Source organism: Mytilus californianus, unplaced genomic scaffold (genome assembly GCF_021869535.1).
Source record: "Mytilus californianus isolate M0D057914Y unplaced genomic scaffold, xbMytCali1.0.p SCAF_9, whole genome shotgun sequence".
Classification (NCBI taxonomy): domain Eukaryota; kingdom Metazoa; phylum Mollusca; class Bivalvia; order Mytilida; family Mytilidae; genus Mytilus; species Mytilus californianus.
In genome coordinates, this window is record NW_026262745.1 from 95,929,886 (window position 1) to 95,948,371 (window position 18,486).

At 33.7% G+C, this 18,486-nt stretch overlaps 2 protein-coding genes across 3 annotated transcripts in view; both read right to left on the minus strand.

Moving 5' to 3' along the window:
- Nucleotides 1-376: 376 nt before the first annotated feature.
- LOC127714177 (stomatin-2-like) lies at nucleotides 377-8,399 on the minus strand. The gene is made up of 8 exons (XM_052220193.1): nucleotides 8,161-8,399; nucleotides 6,418-6,542; nucleotides 5,691-5,763; nucleotides 5,217-5,299; nucleotides 4,265-4,468; nucleotides 3,201-3,256; nucleotides 2,530-2,608; nucleotides 377-1,356 (listed from the first exon to the last, which is right to left on the minus strand). Exons 1-8 carry the CDS (start codon nucleotides 8,174-8,176, stop codon nucleotides 1,171-1,173), a joined length of 822 nt encoding a protein of 273 aa, XP_052076153.1. The 5' UTR covers nucleotides 8,177-8,399; the 3' UTR covers nucleotides 377-1,170.
- Nucleotides 8,400-13,024: 4,625 nt separating this feature from the next.
- LOC127714174 (stomatin-like) overlaps nucleotides 13,025-18,486 on the minus strand; it is a 28,342-nt gene continuing 22,880 nt past the window's right edge. For both annotated transcript variants that reach the window (XM_052220190.1, XM_052220191.1), the window contains 5 exons: nucleotides 17,411-17,493; nucleotides 16,534-16,737; nucleotides 16,062-16,117; nucleotides 15,078-15,156; nucleotides 13,025-14,744 (listed from right to left, as the gene is read on the minus strand). In XM_052220190.1, coding sequence (XP_052076150.1) covers nucleotides 14,556-14,744; nucleotides 15,078-15,156; nucleotides 16,062-16,117; nucleotides 16,534-16,737; nucleotides 17,411-17,493 — 611 coding nt within the window. In that variant the 3' untranslated portion in view covers nucleotides 13,025-14,555. The remainder of the gene's footprint in view (nucleotides 14,745-15,077; nucleotides 15,157-16,061; nucleotides 16,118-16,533; nucleotides 16,738-17,410; nucleotides 17,494-18,486) is intronic.

An 18,486-nucleotide genomic window follows, 5' to 3' on the forward strand; every position in this document is an offset into this window, starting at 1 on the left:
ACAAGATTCACGATAGTAGTAACTCTAATGACATGTTTAACTTTGACCTTGTCATTGTATACAAATTATAACCCCAAAACTTGTTCAATTGTATATGTTCAAACAACTCTTTAAAAAATCTTTTGAAAAAAAGAACCAGGCATCCGACGAAACGTTTTTTTTTTTTCGTAAACAGATTTTAGGACGGGCAAAATTTCACTTTACATCTTTACTTAACCTCTGACGCTTCTGTCGAGGATGCACGTCTGAACAGTGAGGTACTTGTCTCACAGAATTATACATGTTATAAGTTATAATAATTATCTCAGATGATCGATTATCGGTCTTTGAAATCTAAACGGTGTTTTCCTGAATATAAACTGTTGAGAAAACGCACTTGTTTAAAGAAACCAGTTTATTGACATATATGAATAATACATAGTATCATACAAAGTATAAAATATATTAGATTTAACAAACAGTGTACGTACTAGCACAGATTTCTCAGCACTTAATGGCACATCAAATTATATCATTTTTAAATGGCATCACAGATTGCTTTCGACTTTAAAAAATCCTATATTTAAACACACAAAAAGTGAAGGAAAGCTACAAAAACCGAAACCATACATGAAAATTTACAAAAATCTAATCAACGTTCTGCAAAATATCATGGTTTTTGAATGGATTTCGAGCTGACAAATAGCATAAATGGTATTCTTAAGGTAGGTAATCTTCAAAATGTCTCAGAAGCCAAATTTATGCAGGAAAATAGTTACAAATTCCATCTGATTTTTTTTTACAATTTTTGTTTTTCGATTTATATAGGTCGGACTGAAAACAGCACACAATTTTAATATCTTTTTTTTTTTTTAATTTGTAAAACGTATTCATTGCATACAAGGTGAAACTGTGCTCGCTTAATACTGTGAAAAAAACTCCAGTAAATTTTAGTTATCTTTACAACACACAAAGTTTACAATAACAAAACGTGTAATTTCAGATACTCTTCTTAAAAGTTTAAATTAGAAAAAGAAAGTCATGCATTTAATACCGTTTCATTACATATCTTGCAAAAAAATCAACGAAGAAATCAAACGTTAAAAAATTTAAGAAGCGAGTACGTATCGGATGTATGTGGTCAGCTTTAGAACTACATGCCGAGTCCGCATTCCAGCACATTTGACTCTATTATTTTGCAAATCCTTTCAATAAATCCATTGGCAATGGGAAAACAATGGTCGAATTTCTCTCTGCTGCAATGCTGTTCAACGTCTGCAAATAACGGAGCTGAATGGCGGCTGGTGATTGGGCCATGATGTCGGCTGCTTCCTTCAGCGCACGTGATGCACGTTGTTCACCTTCGGCTGCAAGAACCTGTTTGAAAGAAAATTCAGTTAGTTTATAGATTATGTTGTTTTCCTGCAATTCAAAGACATATCGCCAGTTTCTCTTGTGTTTATTTTACGAACAGGGTCAAAATTATAAAGCGAATGAAATTCGAATATCTCAATGACACACTTTAAACCTTTTGCATCAATTTTACATAAAATTCATCCATTAGTATAAACATATGTGTTATTCATAACTATTAAAATGCCATTTCGGAATTGTTCACCTGTTTTGATAAATTTTGCCCCTTCGAAATTATCCGGAACCAACATATATTAGCTCGGAAAGATAATACGCGTACACAATTGCAACTTTACTCAAGATAAATTTGGTTTTAGAAAGTCCTCGTGTGGTGTATTTCTTATTCACGGTTTTGTCAGTCAAAATTTGCTTAAAGTTACAAAACTGCCGTTTTGAACAGTCATCCTTAATTAAGCATTCATAAAATGATTTTAACTTAATAAAAAAAACCCGACATTTTAGCTTTAGAACCTCAAAGCACACAAACGAATATAAGAGGGTCTGGAAGGAGGATCCTTCATTTCTGTATTCTTTAATTTTTAGGCCATTTTTCTCTATTCTTTATACTGTTTGCCCATTATTCTCTATTCTGTAAACCCCCATCTGTGATACTGTTTTTTCAGTCGAAAATGACCATGACGTTTAATAAATTTATCCAATGGAAAGCTGCCTTACGTCTTTCAAGCAATTACGGTCTCGGTAGATATTGGATTATGGAATTATTTCTTTCGAAATTTGCATATCTAATATTTGAATGCATGCGATTGGTCCGTTAGCATTTCTTTTATTGGTTTACAATTCGATTGCCGAAACTACTTTCGTAAATGTGCCCATTAACAATGATATATTCATGCACGATCCCCGAAAGGAGAAATTTAAGGGAAAACAATACAAATGCACATGTAAAGGTTGCTGTTGCTGAAAATCAAAGAAAACAGTAAACTATGAAATGTTTGAGAGCATATAAACTTAAAGCTGAAGGGCTTATTCACAACACCCAAAATCGTTTCTGATCAATTTGACTAAGGGAGATGCAACCTTGGTTTTAGTTCAATTTACGAACTCAAAATTTACAAAGTAACACTAGTACCGAAGAACTGACAGAATACTTTCATAATAAAATAGTACGATGCATACCTTGGCGCGGGCTTCTCGAGAAGCCTCTGCTTCTGCAGCCATGGCTCTCTGGAGTTGTACCGGAAGTCTGACATCCTTGCTATAAATTAAAAAAAAAAGAAGAAAATGTGGAAGTGAAAAAAAATGAGGAACTCAAACATGACAGCACTAAAATGTTTTGTGCAAGATCTAGATCGACATAAACTTTGAAAACTTAACACTAAAAAAATAAACGTTTTTACATTCGACATAAATTTGATATTAATTAGTTATAGATATTTCATATCTTTTGAATAGTTTTGTGGTGTTTCGTAAATTATACCATAGCTTTTGTCGAAACCCCCGGCAATAACCTCACGAGACGTCTCGTGAGGTTATTGCCGGGGGTTTCAACAAAAGCTATGGTATAATTTACGAAACACCACAAAACTATTCAAAAGATATGAAATATCTATAAACATTCCCATAGGTTCCATTGCACAGCTATAGGTTAATTTACATTTATAGTTGACATAAATTTTTTTCCATTTATGATTATTTACATTAATTTGCATAATTTGCTATTAATGATTATTACATCAATGTGACGAAATTCCTCATGCATAAAATGCATCAGTTGTGAAAATTCAATTTATTTGATAATTATGAAATATTTATTTATTCATATTAATCAAAAATAAGCAATAACTTACATTTCGACCCTTTCTACCTTGATTCCCCAGGGATCTGTCGATTCATCCAAAATGTGCTGAAAATTTAAGAAATCACATTCACATGTTAAGTTTTTAATTTAGATTTACCAAGGAGAAAACATAGAATTTAAATTTAAAGTTGACATGAATAGATAACCTAGCTTAGCTGTATTTGGCAAACCCATTCGGTATTTTTGGCCCTCAATGCTCTTCAACTTCGTACTTTATTTGCATGGCCTTTTTAACTTTTTTGATTTGAGCGTTACTGATGAGTCTTTGGTAGACGCAACGCGCTTCTGGCGTCCAAATTTTAATCCTGGTATCCATGATATCCACCCCCTCCCCCCCCCAATAAAAATCATACGGTAGCTCCCTAATTCAAAATGCCATTTGCAAAGCTTTTTCAAATGATTGTCTTTTTCAAAAACAACATTTTCAAAGAATTGTGTTTTGCACCCCGGGTGTCCCCTAAAACAAAAACAGCACTTGAAGAATGAAAATAAAATGTTTCTGAAGATGAGTCAAGATTGAGCAAGCCGACAACACAAAACAGAAAGGATATATATAGATTCTACCACTGCATCGAGTGTGATACGATATTTATCCACTCGAGACAGTTAAATTTTCAAATTTAAAACGCGAGGCTCGCCGAGCGTTTTAAATATTTAAAATTTAACTGTCGAGAGTGGATACATATCGTATTACACGAGATTTGGTGGTGGAATCTGTTTCTCTAATGATTTTCAAACAATATGCAGGCAAACTTATTCCGTCTTTTCGAATGATCTGTAAAAAGATATGTTCTTTCTATGTAACGTCATCAGGCATGGTCGCCTTTTTTCATGCCGTCACAATAAGAAATTCAGAGGAAAGCAAGTAAATTCGACGTCATAATCGGATTTTAACCAATGAAGAACTGAGTTCAAACGAACCACACGTTGATTAAATTTTTTTATACAATGGGTGCAGAAAGGGATAAATTGACGAAGAATTAGAGAAATAGAAGGAAACAATAGACACGCGTTTATAACACGCTGTTGTAAACATATTATACATATTATTACCTGCATTTGAGCAGCAATTGAATCTCGGTCAGTGAGAATTTCAGACATGTTTTTAGTTCCGAGGACATTTCGGAGAGTGGTAGCTGCTAACAATCTTGTAGAACTGTCGGCGTTTTCCACATTACACACAGACATTGTAGGGTCGAAAATACGGCTGTAAATTACAGCGTCTACGGCTACTGTTACGGAATCCTTCGTCAAAATCTGTTAAAAAAAACACGTTCAAGAGATTAACAATTCAGGGAAAATAGAGCGACAATTAGTGTAAATGTTCTCTCTATATATCTACTAGAGTTTTCTGCAAAAGTGCGAAAAAAAAATGGGTGAAAACTGTAATTGAAGTTGATTAACCCTATTAAATAGCATATATATGTATATTTTAATAATGTAATGTGAGCAAGACTATAGTCAAAAATGCAAAAACTTGGTAAAAAAAGGACAAAACTCCTACAAGAAGTCGACTGATGATATCAACCATGTTGACTTACTTGTAGATCTTATTTTGTTGATAACTTTTAATTTTAACAGTTTCTTATTATCTACTTTTAATGCTTTCAAACAAAATGCAAAAATGGGTAAAAACGGTCATTTACAGATAACGGTCGAAGATAGACGACAGACGTCGAGTGATGGCAATAGCTCTTACTGGCCGTGGGTCAAGTGAGGCCCATGTGCGCTAAAACTGTATAACGTACAAAATCTGGATTTTTTTCACAACTTAATAAAATACAACTCACACAGTTGGTGGCATACTGCAATGACCTCGTCCATTCGTTCATTCGTTCTTCCGTACGTTTTAAATACAAAAGAATACCTGTTCTAGAATTTATTTTTAATTTTTATCGTTTTCAATGAGAATCAAATCTTTTTGTAAATGTCTACAACGTGTAGGTGTATACTAAGCACGACATGCACGTGCAACTGCTTGATTAGAGATCAAAAAGCAGCTTACCTCCTGGGGTGGGACATCATACGACACGGTTCGAAGATCGACCTTTTTGAACTCATCAAGACATGGTAATATAAAGAACATTCCTGTAAAAATGTTGAAACAAAAACTCTGCTTCTTAAAAAAATAAAATAATTGTGATATCATTTTATAGTAAAACAACTATCTATAAATTTATTGTCCTTTGTTGCTTACTTTCTGTTGACAAAACTAACTACGGTATATTTATTCAAATATTTCGGAAAGACAGTAGATGATGCATGCGTTTTATCTTAATTGTATAATTTATCAAAATGATAAAAGTAGTTACCACAATTATTATATGGACAGAAACGGTCTTTGCAAACTATATAAATAGAGCAAAACTTACAATGGTTGGCTGACTCCTGTATAATTATGACTTACTCAACAACAACAGCTAGCAAAATTTCAACAACACTTCTGTTGACAACTGAATTTGATTTGTAATAACCTTACCTGGACCTTTGGCTCCTCCAGGAAGCACACGTCCAAGTCGAAAAATGACTGCCCTTTCGTATTCTTGTACGATCTAAAATCGAAAAAAATAAAAATCCTGTAGATAGTTTTAGTACTATGTATAAATATGACTATGTTATTTAACTCACTAGTCATAATTGTATGATTGGAAAAGCTATTTGATTAAATTTTCATATCTCGGACAGAATATTTGACAAAAAATTACTCTGAAAATGTACTTATATTGTGATTATTTATGCCTTAAGTTATTGAATTATCAAACAACTTCAGAAAGGGCATCGGAAACCAATTTGAATGGTACGAGACAGCAAAACAACAACATAGACAAAGCAGCTAAGTCCATTTATCAGCAAAAATTAAGATACAAATTTAAACTCTTTTTCCAAATTCTATTTCTTGATCACAAATTAAAAAGCTTGTGTTCTGTAACTCTCCGGGAATTTGGTGTCTAAAATTGTAACCCACGTGTATGTAAATGTTAAATGCAGAAAACTGAGTCCATCTATCAGTCAAATACTGCAAAAAGAAACAAGTATTTTTTTTCAAAATTTGATTCAGATGTTATCTCTTTTGCCTTAAAAGAGCAGCTGTCCAAGTTTCATAAATTTATATGATAGCTAACTATTCGTGCATGATCAATCGTATACCATCGGTCATTTCCGTCTTTGTCGGAAGTAGCCGAGTAGTGACGTTTGATGCTTCTTACCTTTATCGTCATGCAGAGTGAAAATGGGAAAAATAAAGCAACCAAAACATATGATAGTCCCATTAAAACGCATCCACAGCATCCTATTCCACTGTCCTCTCCTTGGCTATTGTCTGAATGTTTAACTGAAATGAAATAAGTATGTGGTTAAAATGTATAGAACAACTGTTACAGTTATTCGTTTAAAGTTTATCATCTCATTTATTCAACGAGACAGCTTACATGACTGTATTTAGGTGCAGGAGTGAAAAGGAGTTGAAAGAAAACGTAAAAGCATTATTGATGATACATGGCTGCAGTGCTAGCATGCCTCAAAAAGTAAAAAAGAAACAAAAAACAATAGACATACAATGTTATAATTTGGTATTTGTAAAAAAAAAAAGAAAAAAGCGCAAGACATAGAATTTATAAATGTTGAATGAAAGAAAATAAATAAATATTGTAAATTTTTAAGTAAATGATTCTTTTCGTCAACCTTAGTACACAAGTACACACCGGCACACTATCTACCCAATCAGACAAGGGTAAACTGCGGTATTTAAAGCATGAATGTTAAGTTCTCGCTGAGTATCATATCGCATTAAATTATCATATAGAGGTGAACAACTAATAACACATGAAAATATCAATACTTCAGTCACTATTATAGGTTGATAATGTTTGTACAACACGCAAAAATCAATAAAATAAACTCCCTAAAAAAACACACAAAAAAAAACCCAAAACCTGAGATTATTCAACTGCTATTGACGCGTATTTGACTGCAGGAGCAAAAGCCGTAACAACTCAGTGGTTAGTTCTGTCCCCGACCCTGGAGCAAATGGCGTAACAACTCAGTGGCTAGTTCTGTCCCCGCCCCTTGAGCAAACGCCGTAACAACTCAGTGGCTAGTTCTGTCCCCGCCCCTGGATCAAACGCCATAACAACTCAGTGGCTAGTTCTGTCCCCGCCCCTTTAACAGAAACTAACATGACGACGGATATGTTCCAAATTTCGTAACCACAATTCCGTCCTCGTTTCCACGAATGTGACCTATCAATTTGATTTATTACCGGATTTGTTCTTCCATGAGCAACACGACGGGTGCCACATGTGGAGTAGGACCTGGTTAACCTTCCGGAACACCTGCGATCAACTCTGGTTTTTGATGGGGTTCGTGTTGCTCAGTCTTTATATTGTGTTTTGAATACTATTGTTTGTCTTTTAGTCCATTTTCTTTTTTTAACATGAGGTTGTCAGTCTATTTTCGACTTATGAAATTGAATGTCCCTTTGGTATCTTTCGCCTCTCTTTAACATTAGTGCATAGTTTTAGAAATGCAGAAAGACTTCATTTTAAATCTGTCTGTCTGTTTACATAATTAATGCAGAAGCATGTATACATGAAGTAGGGTTAAAACGCAAAACTTTTCAAAATTGCGACTTGCAAGACATTTTAAACACGCTTAATTTAAGGGCGTGGTTGACACAGAGTGCTTATGGGAACTCTTCGTAATCCAACAGAACTATCTGTTTCACACAAGTACACTCCGCGAATGCCAGAACTCTTACTTTGACACGGAAATTTTTGATCAATTTTTTTTTTTTTTTTTTTTATTCATTTAATCCGACTTATGTCCAATAATCTTCCTCAAATGAGTGACTTACTGTTCAAGTTCTTACGTTTCCACTGTTATTTTTGTACCCTTTGTAACAAACCGATCATTACTTTTGAAATAATGTTTTGAAATTGAAATAATCTTACCTCTATTGCCATCCATTATTGCGTCGAAATTAATCCAGTTATGGATTTGATTCCAAGTCGGGTATGTTTATTATTTAATTTATTTGTTATATATATAGTTTATAAGAAAGAAGATTTACTCCTGTGACGTCATACACAGCACATGAGCAATTTCGTCGATGTTATTTCGAAATTAGCAAAGAAATAATTATGAACTAGGATCTTGACCTAGTTGTCAACACGAATATGTAATACACACACAGGTAAAAACCTATAGGAGAGACAGGTAAAAATAGAACCATATGGCCTTGAAAGTTCAAAATGTATTTCCATAGTCCAAATTATTATCTGCAAGTATTTATTTGAAATCCGATCGTAGACTATGAAAAATAAATAAGATATTTGCAAAATAGTATTAATGATAAAAGAACTGATAAGATAAGAATTTCTACTACAACTGTGCTATCTGAGCAGTCAAATTGCATTGACCGTATATTTATTTGTGATATACATTCACTAATCGGTTTCCGTAGAGTTTTATTTATGACGCCAATAGAGAATACAGATTCGCGGAATTTTTACGTCGTCCGCTTCATATTCAAAGTTAATGGTTTTTATCAATATTATTTCATTTTGAACATGTTCTAAGAGTTGCAGTATAAAGAGAATAACCATACATTGTCTCAAAAAATAAAAAAAATTTTTTAGCCGGCTCGAAATAGATAGAAATGAAACAAAGCTGTACAAATCAATTTCATATTTCTAGACAACGAATAGTCTTTCTATATATAAATTGTAATTGTCCTTTTTTCAAATAATTGAATTTGTCTAATCAGACAAATAATTATATTAGGGTCGACATGGAGTTTACTATCTTCGTTAGCCAAGGGCTACGATTCGGTTTTCTCCTCTACAGTATCGGATAGTAACCCTTGGCTAGCGAAGATGAGGGTTTACAGAATAGAGATTAATGGGAAGGGGTAGAGAAGGGAGAATAAAGGGCAAACAATTAAAGAGTTGGGGGGGGGGGGGGGGGGGGGGGTGTGGAAATTTGACCGAAAAATAAAGAATACAGAATAAAGTGGTTCTAAAAAATAAAGAATGGAGAATAGTGTTAAAAACTAATAAAAATACAGAAAATGCGATAAAAATTTAAAAATGCAAGAATGTATATCTCCTTTCCAAACCCTCATATATCTTACATTGCTTTTGGTATAATCAAGTAAATACATCAAACTATTTAGAAAGATAATAATAATGCGTGTAATTCATTAGTGCTTTGATAGAGTCAGCGTCTATATGATCATCATTTTAATATTTATTTTACTATATGAAATTTTTCGTAGCCTATGAATGAATTAACTGGAAAATGTGTGATGGAAATAGTTTACCGATTTTATTTCACTAGGGTTTAACTTAGTATTACTTTTATAAGGTTAAAACGTTGTTAAATGGAATCGTTTAGTTTGAAAATTGAACGTTTGTTTTCTTTCAGTTTTGGTTTGTTTACCGTTTTACTATGGAAATGTATAATATTTAGAAACAGAATCGAACTGGTTATGATTGGCAAACTCGGAAATATTTCGATCAATAGTTGTAAAGTTTAGGGACGTCATTCAGACGTTTTACAATATGGGTTATATGTCTACAAAAACTCCTAGGAATAAGATATTTGGTATCGTCCAAACTAAATGTTTTAGTCCAATGACTAGTATAAAATCTGATGCACTGTTAGAAAAGGAAGTTGCTTAATGGATAGTCAAGACGTCAAGAAGAAGTAAGAAAGGTACATGCAGAAGCTTTGGTCCAAGGTCGCATCAACGATTATTCATCAACAAATAATGAAGTTGGATTAGTAATTATTTAACCATGTGACAACTTCATAGCGGATAGCGCCTAAATGGCAAGAACTCTATTGAAAGACTCATAAACAGTACCACTGCGCTTTATGAATACTAGTATAATATCGAATGAAGTGAAGACAATAAGAGCTGGGTCAATTGAGAAAATACAAGCTCTTTCAAAGACAACGAAAACAGCACTGTTAAACATAGGGATCAGGACCTAGGTGTTGAGTTACAAACGTTACTGAGCAGCGGTAATCTCGGACAAGAGCAAAAACGATGAATCGAAAATCTTCTAAATGAATACAAGGATCTTTTTGCAGCCTCGGACAGGGATTAAGGTAGAACAAGCTTGGTGCGTCACAACATAAATAAAGGAAATAACGCATCAGTAAAACAACCACCTCACAGCACACTTACTTATATGGGAGAAGAAGACGATAAATATATTGATGACATGATAGAATGCGGGGTATTTAAGCCAACCGTAGGTCTTTGGTCTTCTGGAATGTATTGGCAAAGAAGAATGACGGAACTACGCGCTTTTGTGTGGATTATCGCAAGGTTAACGAATTAACAGTAAAAGATGCATATCATTTGCCCCTCATTTCTTGGAGGCGTTGTTAATGTGATGAAAAAAGTTTACCGGTTTTATTTCACAAAGATCTAACTTATTAGTACTTTTATAAAGTTAAAACATTGTTCGGTGTATAGAATCAGGAAGAGACAGATTATGATTGGCAATTCCAGAAATATTCCTATTAGCAGTTGTAAAGTTAAGGGCCATCATTGAAGCGTTTTACAATATAGGGTTTAGGTATTCTACAAACACTTATAGGAATAAGATTTTTGGTATCGTCCAAAGTAAATGGTATAGTCCAATACCTAATATATAATCCGACGCACTGTCAGAAAATGATGTCAAAATAGTAAAAAAACCAAACCAAAACAACTCACGTAAACCAAGATGGCCGCCTACCTAATTGGCGCCTTCCACCTGTTCCTGACCAACTACAACAGAAAATATTCAATGCTCAACAATCGCCTCCGGGCAGGAGCCGACCGTGCGAGGGCTGTATAGCCAGTCAAGGTCGTTCAAAACTCCCATCTTCAAAATGATGTCGATTATTGGATAATCAAGGAGTTCAAAAGAATCAAGCAGGTAATAAATAATTGATTAAATTGATTATGAATATGAATATATTTGCGTACCTGAATACAGTTGCAGGGAGTGTTTGGATATATAATTCCAAAAGAAAACTTTCGCACCGGGTCATTGGTGCACAGTTACAGCACACAGGCAGCTGTAAGATTATTATGTACAGATATAGCAGTGAATACTAAAACATACGCTATAGTCCATGTATAGCAGTGCATAGGTACAGCAGATAACAGGTCAGATCGAGCACTAGTTGCCGCACGACACAAACGGACTGTGTAAAGTCAGGGAACACGTCCCACACATTGGTAGCAGGTGTCATAGGCTTAATCTACAAGTATATAATAGAAATTCAACTAACAGTGCATCTGGCAATATAAAGGGGTATAATCTAGTACAGGGGCGGATTCAGGCGGGGGCGTGGCGGGTGGGCCCCACCTTAAATTTGCAAAGCATGGGTTGTCCTCAGCTTAATAGAAGAATATTACGATAATTTTACCTCAAAATTTTTTTCGCCTCGCTCAATTTAGGTTTGCGCCCCCCTAACCTAAAATCCTGGATTCCTCCCTGATCTAGTACGATTTACCCAATAGTCACTACGTCGAGTACGTGACAAATGCACTATATTTAGGTTATGTTTTTTTTCATTTCCACAGTTTTCAACAATGCATTAATTCTGAATTGATTTTCATAATGCACTTTTTTTTTTTAATTTTGTACAAGCGTCCACACCACACATATATTATACTCTACATACACTTTTCTACTACTAATTATATGTCCTTTGTGTACTGTGTTTAGTTATAACAATTATTAATATGATAAATATAAATAAAAAGAGGGTATCCGTCTATGAGACACTGAGGCCAAGATAAAGTCAACGAGGGTCTGGATCGCGTTTACAGAATAGAGCACAAGAAAAAATAATGCAGAATAAAGACATAAAGAATAGAGAATAAAATGGTACTTAAATAAAAAAAATAAAACAATTTCATCCTCCACCATCACAAAACAAATTAAAATAATAGTCTAAATAGAGAAAAATGATCGAAAAATTTAGATACAAATACGAAGAGCCACATCCAGACCTTCATAAATCACGACGAGACTAATGCGCTTAGTATTCACACAAATGCTTGGTCTTTTTTGTCTAATTTTCAGGTCATTTATTATTTACGCTAACATTTCGCAAGACACAATTGTTCTAAATTTATATCATAATTTCTGAATTTAAATAGATTAAAACAAGTTATTACATGTTTGAATGACGACAGGTCATTTAAACTCTATCACACAAGAATAAATCTTCACATGTCACATGATGTGTTGTGTTTTTTTGTTTTTTGTCTCACCAAATTTTCAGGTTATTTTGTATGTACGATTTTAAATAGAACGACGCAATTTTTTTTTAAAGTTTTACCTAGACTTGCATGCATAATTAGGCTGACCCTAAGAATGAATATCTGCTCAACGTCTAGCTGCAAATATCATAATCAATGACTAAAACAAGGAACATGATCATGGACACTGTTTTTTTTCTAGGCCGACGATTTTTACCTGCTAGTTTACAAGGTAACAGTCAAGGCAAGGAAAGCATGTCGCCCTATATCAAGACTCGTACTATTCTGATCTCGAGCCGACAAGTAAACCCCTTTCTCGAATGGTGATGCTTTTAATGATCAAGCTGCAAATACCGATTTTAAAGTGTTTTGATTGACGTGGCCTGGTGTTAGAACCCTCGACCTCTGCATTCGGAACTTAACATGCTACCATGAGGCGTGCCATGTAAAGTGTTACATCGATTCAAGAATCAAATTGAGTGTTTGCATTCAGCGTCTTCCACATGACCCATTTTTTTCCATAATAAAAACAAAACCATAGATATTTTTTTATTGAATTTATTTTTTTTCCTTACGATATTATATAATACAAATAACAATATAGAAAAAATAGAATATAAGTTTTAATATTTGGAACAGGAACTTCATTATTTAAATTTATTATGTAATTAAGAAATATATAGTATACAAACAACAAGTAAAAATAAACATGGAATATGTAATTGCATGTCTTAATTAATCAACATGCTTAACATGTAACTTTAAAAATAGACAAGCTTTTAAATACGCATAAACCCTTTATGTACAGCCGGTTTGTCATTGAACAGAGGAAATTTAATGTAATCGTAACAACTAAATTATGCAATACTGATAAAACCCGGCAACATAAATGTGTTACAGATACAAAATAAAACACAGCAATTTAAAGACTGATAAACATCTTATTGTAATCTGACTGCATTACGTCAGAGTCTATTTGCTTATATGGTAGCTATCATTTCACGTGCTCAAAGTGGTATTTTTTCATAAAATAAGTATAGATAAATATAAAAATGTAAATCACCATATTTTACTTTGAAATATCATTGAAGTTCCAGTAAATTGGTACAACTTTTTGTAAAATATCTGTTATTGATTTCACAATTAAAAAAAATAAAAAAATTATATTTCTAATAAATTTAAATTTAATTGACATTTGTCAAAAATATACATTATTAATTTACCAACCCCTTCATTCTTTTTTTGGACAAATTAAATAAGATATTTCTTTTTCTTTTATTCAGCACTGAATGACATTTCATAGCAAAAACGAAAAATAACCTTTTTGTAGTCTTGTACTTATTTCCCCCTCTGAATGAGAAATGGGGACTTTTCCTGATTGCCTCTATATCATCTAGCCTTGCTGTTATTTAAATACCGCCTGCATTGAAACTAGAACATGTAATGATATCACTAAACATGGGAACATTAATTGCAAATGTTTCACCCTGAAATGAAGGAAAGACACCAGCATTGAGTATTAAAACATACGCAGTCTTGTCTTTAAAACAACATACACAAGAACTTGAATCGTTTGAGATGTTCATGAAGAGGTTTGCTGTCTTTCCAATCAAACATAAACCGCAGAACATTTCAAACATTGAGCAATATCATAAAAAAAACGGCGAAAAGCGCTTCAAGAGTTACATCTCCACGAGGGTCGAGAATGCCTGGCCATTTTCTTGATAACAAGAAGATAAAAATTGGAATTGATAATACAAACATTCCTGCTTTCGTTATAATCAATAGAAATAATGTGGTACGGTATGATTGCCAATGATACAACTATCCACCTGAGACCAAAGGATGTGGATGCGTGCAACTTTAGGTCACTTTTCACTTCTTAAACGACTAAAATTCTCGTTTTTTGTTCTTATTATTGTAATTAAGGCATATTCAGGATATCACATGACAATGCATATTTTGTTATATATATATAAAGTAATATTGTTTGATTTTTGCCATTTTCAAACATAATCCGTCTTTTATATTGTACAAACAACAATTGATTTAAACAACATAAAAACATCAGTTCTATTTTTTGCCAAATCCACTCAACAAATCCATTGGTAATGGGAAAATAATGGTGGAATTTCTTTCTGCTGCGATGCTGTTCAGGGTTTGCAAATAACGGAGCTGAATGGCTGCTGGTGATTGGGCCATAATGTCGGCTGCTTCCTTCAGAGCACGTGAGGCACGCTGTTCTCCTTCAGCTGCTAGAACCTAGTGAAAATTAATAAAATATAAATATCCCTTTCAACACATAAAAATAGAAGTGTTCCCAAGTAAAAATTTTATTGAATTAAAGCCCAAACATCAGGCTAACTTAATTACAACGTCGTGAACAGGTAACAAATTGACAAAAGAACATAGTCATGAACTCATAATAAATTGGGAAACCATGAACTCATAACAAATTAATTAAAGAACAACGTAATAAATTCCTCACAAATGATAAATAGATAAATTCTTTGCTTTTTAAAGAACAAGCTTCAAAATACAAAAAAAACAAAAACAAAAACAAAAAAACCAAGAAAAACTGTTTTGTGAACATACCTTAGCACGAGCTTCTCTTGAAGCTTCTGCTTCGGCAGCCATTGCTCTCTGGAGTTGTACTGGAAGTCTGACATCCTTACTGTAACAAAAGAAATGTAATATTAACTACTGATATGGAGCATTGGAAGGGTAATTTAAGAACATTCTATCGTCACAAACATTCATTTGGCAATTCACTATGTGTAAAAATATCAACAAAGCTAAAAAGTTCTAAAAGTTCTATTGTTCACATCTAAAGGTTGAGGGAGTTTTTCTGTTCTTTGTGATTGATTGACAGATTATTTTGATCCGGAGCCACATGGAAAGGAAAAAACACATAAACCTTGAGGTTCTGCTTCGGCAGCCATTGCTCCCTTATGATATGCTGTTTATTCTTTGACAAAGAATATAGGAGAGTATGGATTGGGGTTCTTCATTTCTAAATTTTGTTTTTATACCATTTCATGTATACTTAAGTCTTTATTGATTTTGTCCATTATTCTCTATTCTTTATATTTTAACAACCCATTATTCTCTTTTCTTTATGTCTTTGGCCGATTTTCTCTATTTTTTGCCTTTTGTTCTGCACGTTTTGCCCATTAATCTCTATTCTGTATACCCCATCTGGGCCCTCATATAATTCAGAGAGAATAAAACATGCTCAACTGTGAGCTATTGCTCACATATGATACCAAAGCTAGAAGTAATCTGTAAACAGGAAGTTAGAATTCAATGAATGTGAAAAAGCATCACACGTTACATCATGCTAAAATGAAGACTGATGCCAAATTTCAGGCAGCTCTGGTCTTGTAGTTGCTGAGAAAAATGCGACAACAATTCCCTGGGGACAGACAGATGGACGGAAAAATAGGGATGAAACTGTATACCCCTCCTAGTACCAAATTGCTCTGACGTCCGAAGGTCTTTGAACTTGTTAGGGATGTGGGAAGCAGGGTTATAAATAAAAAATAATTTTGATTTATAAGAGACATAACTGATACTTACATTTCAACTCTCTCTACCTTGATTCCCCATGGATCTGTTGATTCATCTAAGATAGACTGAAAAATAGAACAGAAAACTTGAGACAATGATATTGTTATTGTTATCTCCCTCAGTCTTTCCCTTCTTGTGTCAATATTAAGTCTTTTAATACACAAACTTTAACATGTAAAGTATGCAAAAGTTCCACAATCGATGAACAATGACTGAGGGGTGGGCTCATATAATCTACATGGATAAGAGATGTGCCAATACTACCCAAACTGCATACCAAATATCACAACTAACCATTAGCGGTCCCCCTTAAAATGGCAATCACAAAATTTAACAAATTGATGATGCCGCAACCACTATCAACATTTCCCACAGACGAGACAAAAACAGTTAAAAAGTATTTTTGGAATCATAAGTCATATATTAAATGGAAACAGAAAACAGTTACACTGACATACTAGATATATAAATAGATACCAACCTGCATTTGATGAGCAATAGAATCTCGTTCAGTCAGGAGTTCAGACATGTTTTTAGTTCCAAGGACATTTCTCAAGGTTGTAGCTGCCAATAATCGAGTAGATGAATCTGCATTTTCTACGTTACACACGGACATCGTTGGGTCAAAAATACGGCTGTAGATAACAGCATCTACAGCAACTGTCACAGAATCCTTTGTCAAAATCTGAAAGGAGTACATGCATGTCTTAATACCAGTACAAGAACATTTATAACTTGTATGATAAACTTTAAGAAGTACATTCGGAATCAATTTAGAACTAGACTACCTAAATGGTTACAGCAGTTAACACAATGCAGGCACGGATCCAGCCATTTTGAAAAGGGTGGTTCCAAGCCCCGGAACATCATGAATTAAAATTCACATAATTCACATAATTGAAATAAAAAAATGTCACCAAGAAAATCGAGGGAATACATGGGGGTTCCAATCGCCCAGACACCCCACCCCCTTTTGGATCGGCCAATGCAATGTTGATTGATGCATAAAATCATTTACACTTTTACGGATACAGTCGGCGATTTTTAACCTGGGGACAAATATCTTTAAGAAAGGTGTAATGTTATACTTTTTAGTTTACTTATTTGTAATATAATCATCACAGAAATTATAAACGTTTATTGCTGTTTTTCGTTTTGAGATTTGCTCCTCCAAGTGTTAAAACGTGTTTTTATTTGTTAATTTGTTTTAAATTATAATAACAAAAAACGATGGCAAAAAATAAGATGAAAAATTAATATTTTATTTGTTATTAATGTTCTATTGCTTACATTAGGTAAGTAAATGTGCTGGACTTGTAAAATTTCTACCTTTTTTTTATATTAAAACGTGTTCTTACCTCTTGAGGTGGGACATCATAGGACACTGTACGGAGGTCGACCTTTTTGAACTCGTCAAGACATGGTAATATGAAGAACATTCCTGGTAAACAAAAATGGAAAGGTCAGAAAAAGATACAAAGCATGCATGAAGTTGTATGTAACATTAATCTTTTGATCCGAGGTTGTGTTTGTGTATAGTAGATCAATATGATCTGTAAAGTCGGCGGACCGAGATAAGGCCAGACTGGGGAATTTTTTAACATTAAATGAAAATGAGGGTATGTAAGATAGGAATTTTCCTTGCAACAGATCGCCTACGAACCCCTAGCTCATAGTTTTTTTCTAGATTCTTTAACGCGCAGAGAGCGTATCACTTTCGTTACACTAGGCATTGTATTCAACTTCCCCATTCTGGACGTCGCTACGTATTTATACATTCCACACGGCCACACTGTCGCCCTTCTTTAAGCATGGTTTTTACTGCCGAATGGGAAAAGTCCAGAAATTATCAAATTTATATATGCATGGAAATAAATAAATGATTTGGTATCAGAACATGTAAACACGCGTAAAGCCGGAATGGGAAAGTTCAGCAATGAGAATATTTCTATATACCCAAGTCGTTGGGGTTAAAATAATTTGTATCACTACATGTATACAAGCGTATTATCGATTGAAAGAATGCATTTGTTGATCAAAAGGTCCTCTGACGTTGTTCGATCGGGTTAGTAAATTAGTAATTAGTCTCTCCCTTGTTTTGTGTATATTGTAAATAGTTATTGTTGTTGTTATCTCTGCACTGATGTTATGCAGTGGTATTATGAGAATAAAGATATATATATATAAAGTACTGTGTTACAACTCTAGATTCTACTGTGTTACAACTCTAGATTTTACTGTGTTACAACTCTAGATTTTACTGTGTTACAACTCTAGATTTTATTGTGTTACAACTCTAGATTCTACTGTGTTACAACTCTAGATTTTACTGTGTTACAACTCTAGATTTTACTGTGTTACAACTCTAGATTTTATTGTGTTACAACTCTAGATTCTACTGTGTTACAACTCTAGATTTTACTGTGTTACAACT

What these genes read in the sequence shown, in the direction of transcription:
- LOC127714177 (XM_052220193.1), bottom strand. An exon ending in ATGATGTCCCACCCCAGGAG is followed by an intron (nt 4,469 to 5,216) that starts GTAAGCTGCTTT and finishes TTTTTTTAACAG; the next exon opens with ATTTTGACGAAGGATTCCGT. An exon ending in CTCGAGAAGCCCGCGCCAAG is followed by an intron (nt 1,357 to 2,529) that starts GTATGCATCGTA and finishes TCTTTCAAACAG; the next exon opens with GTTCTTGCAGCCGAAGGTGA.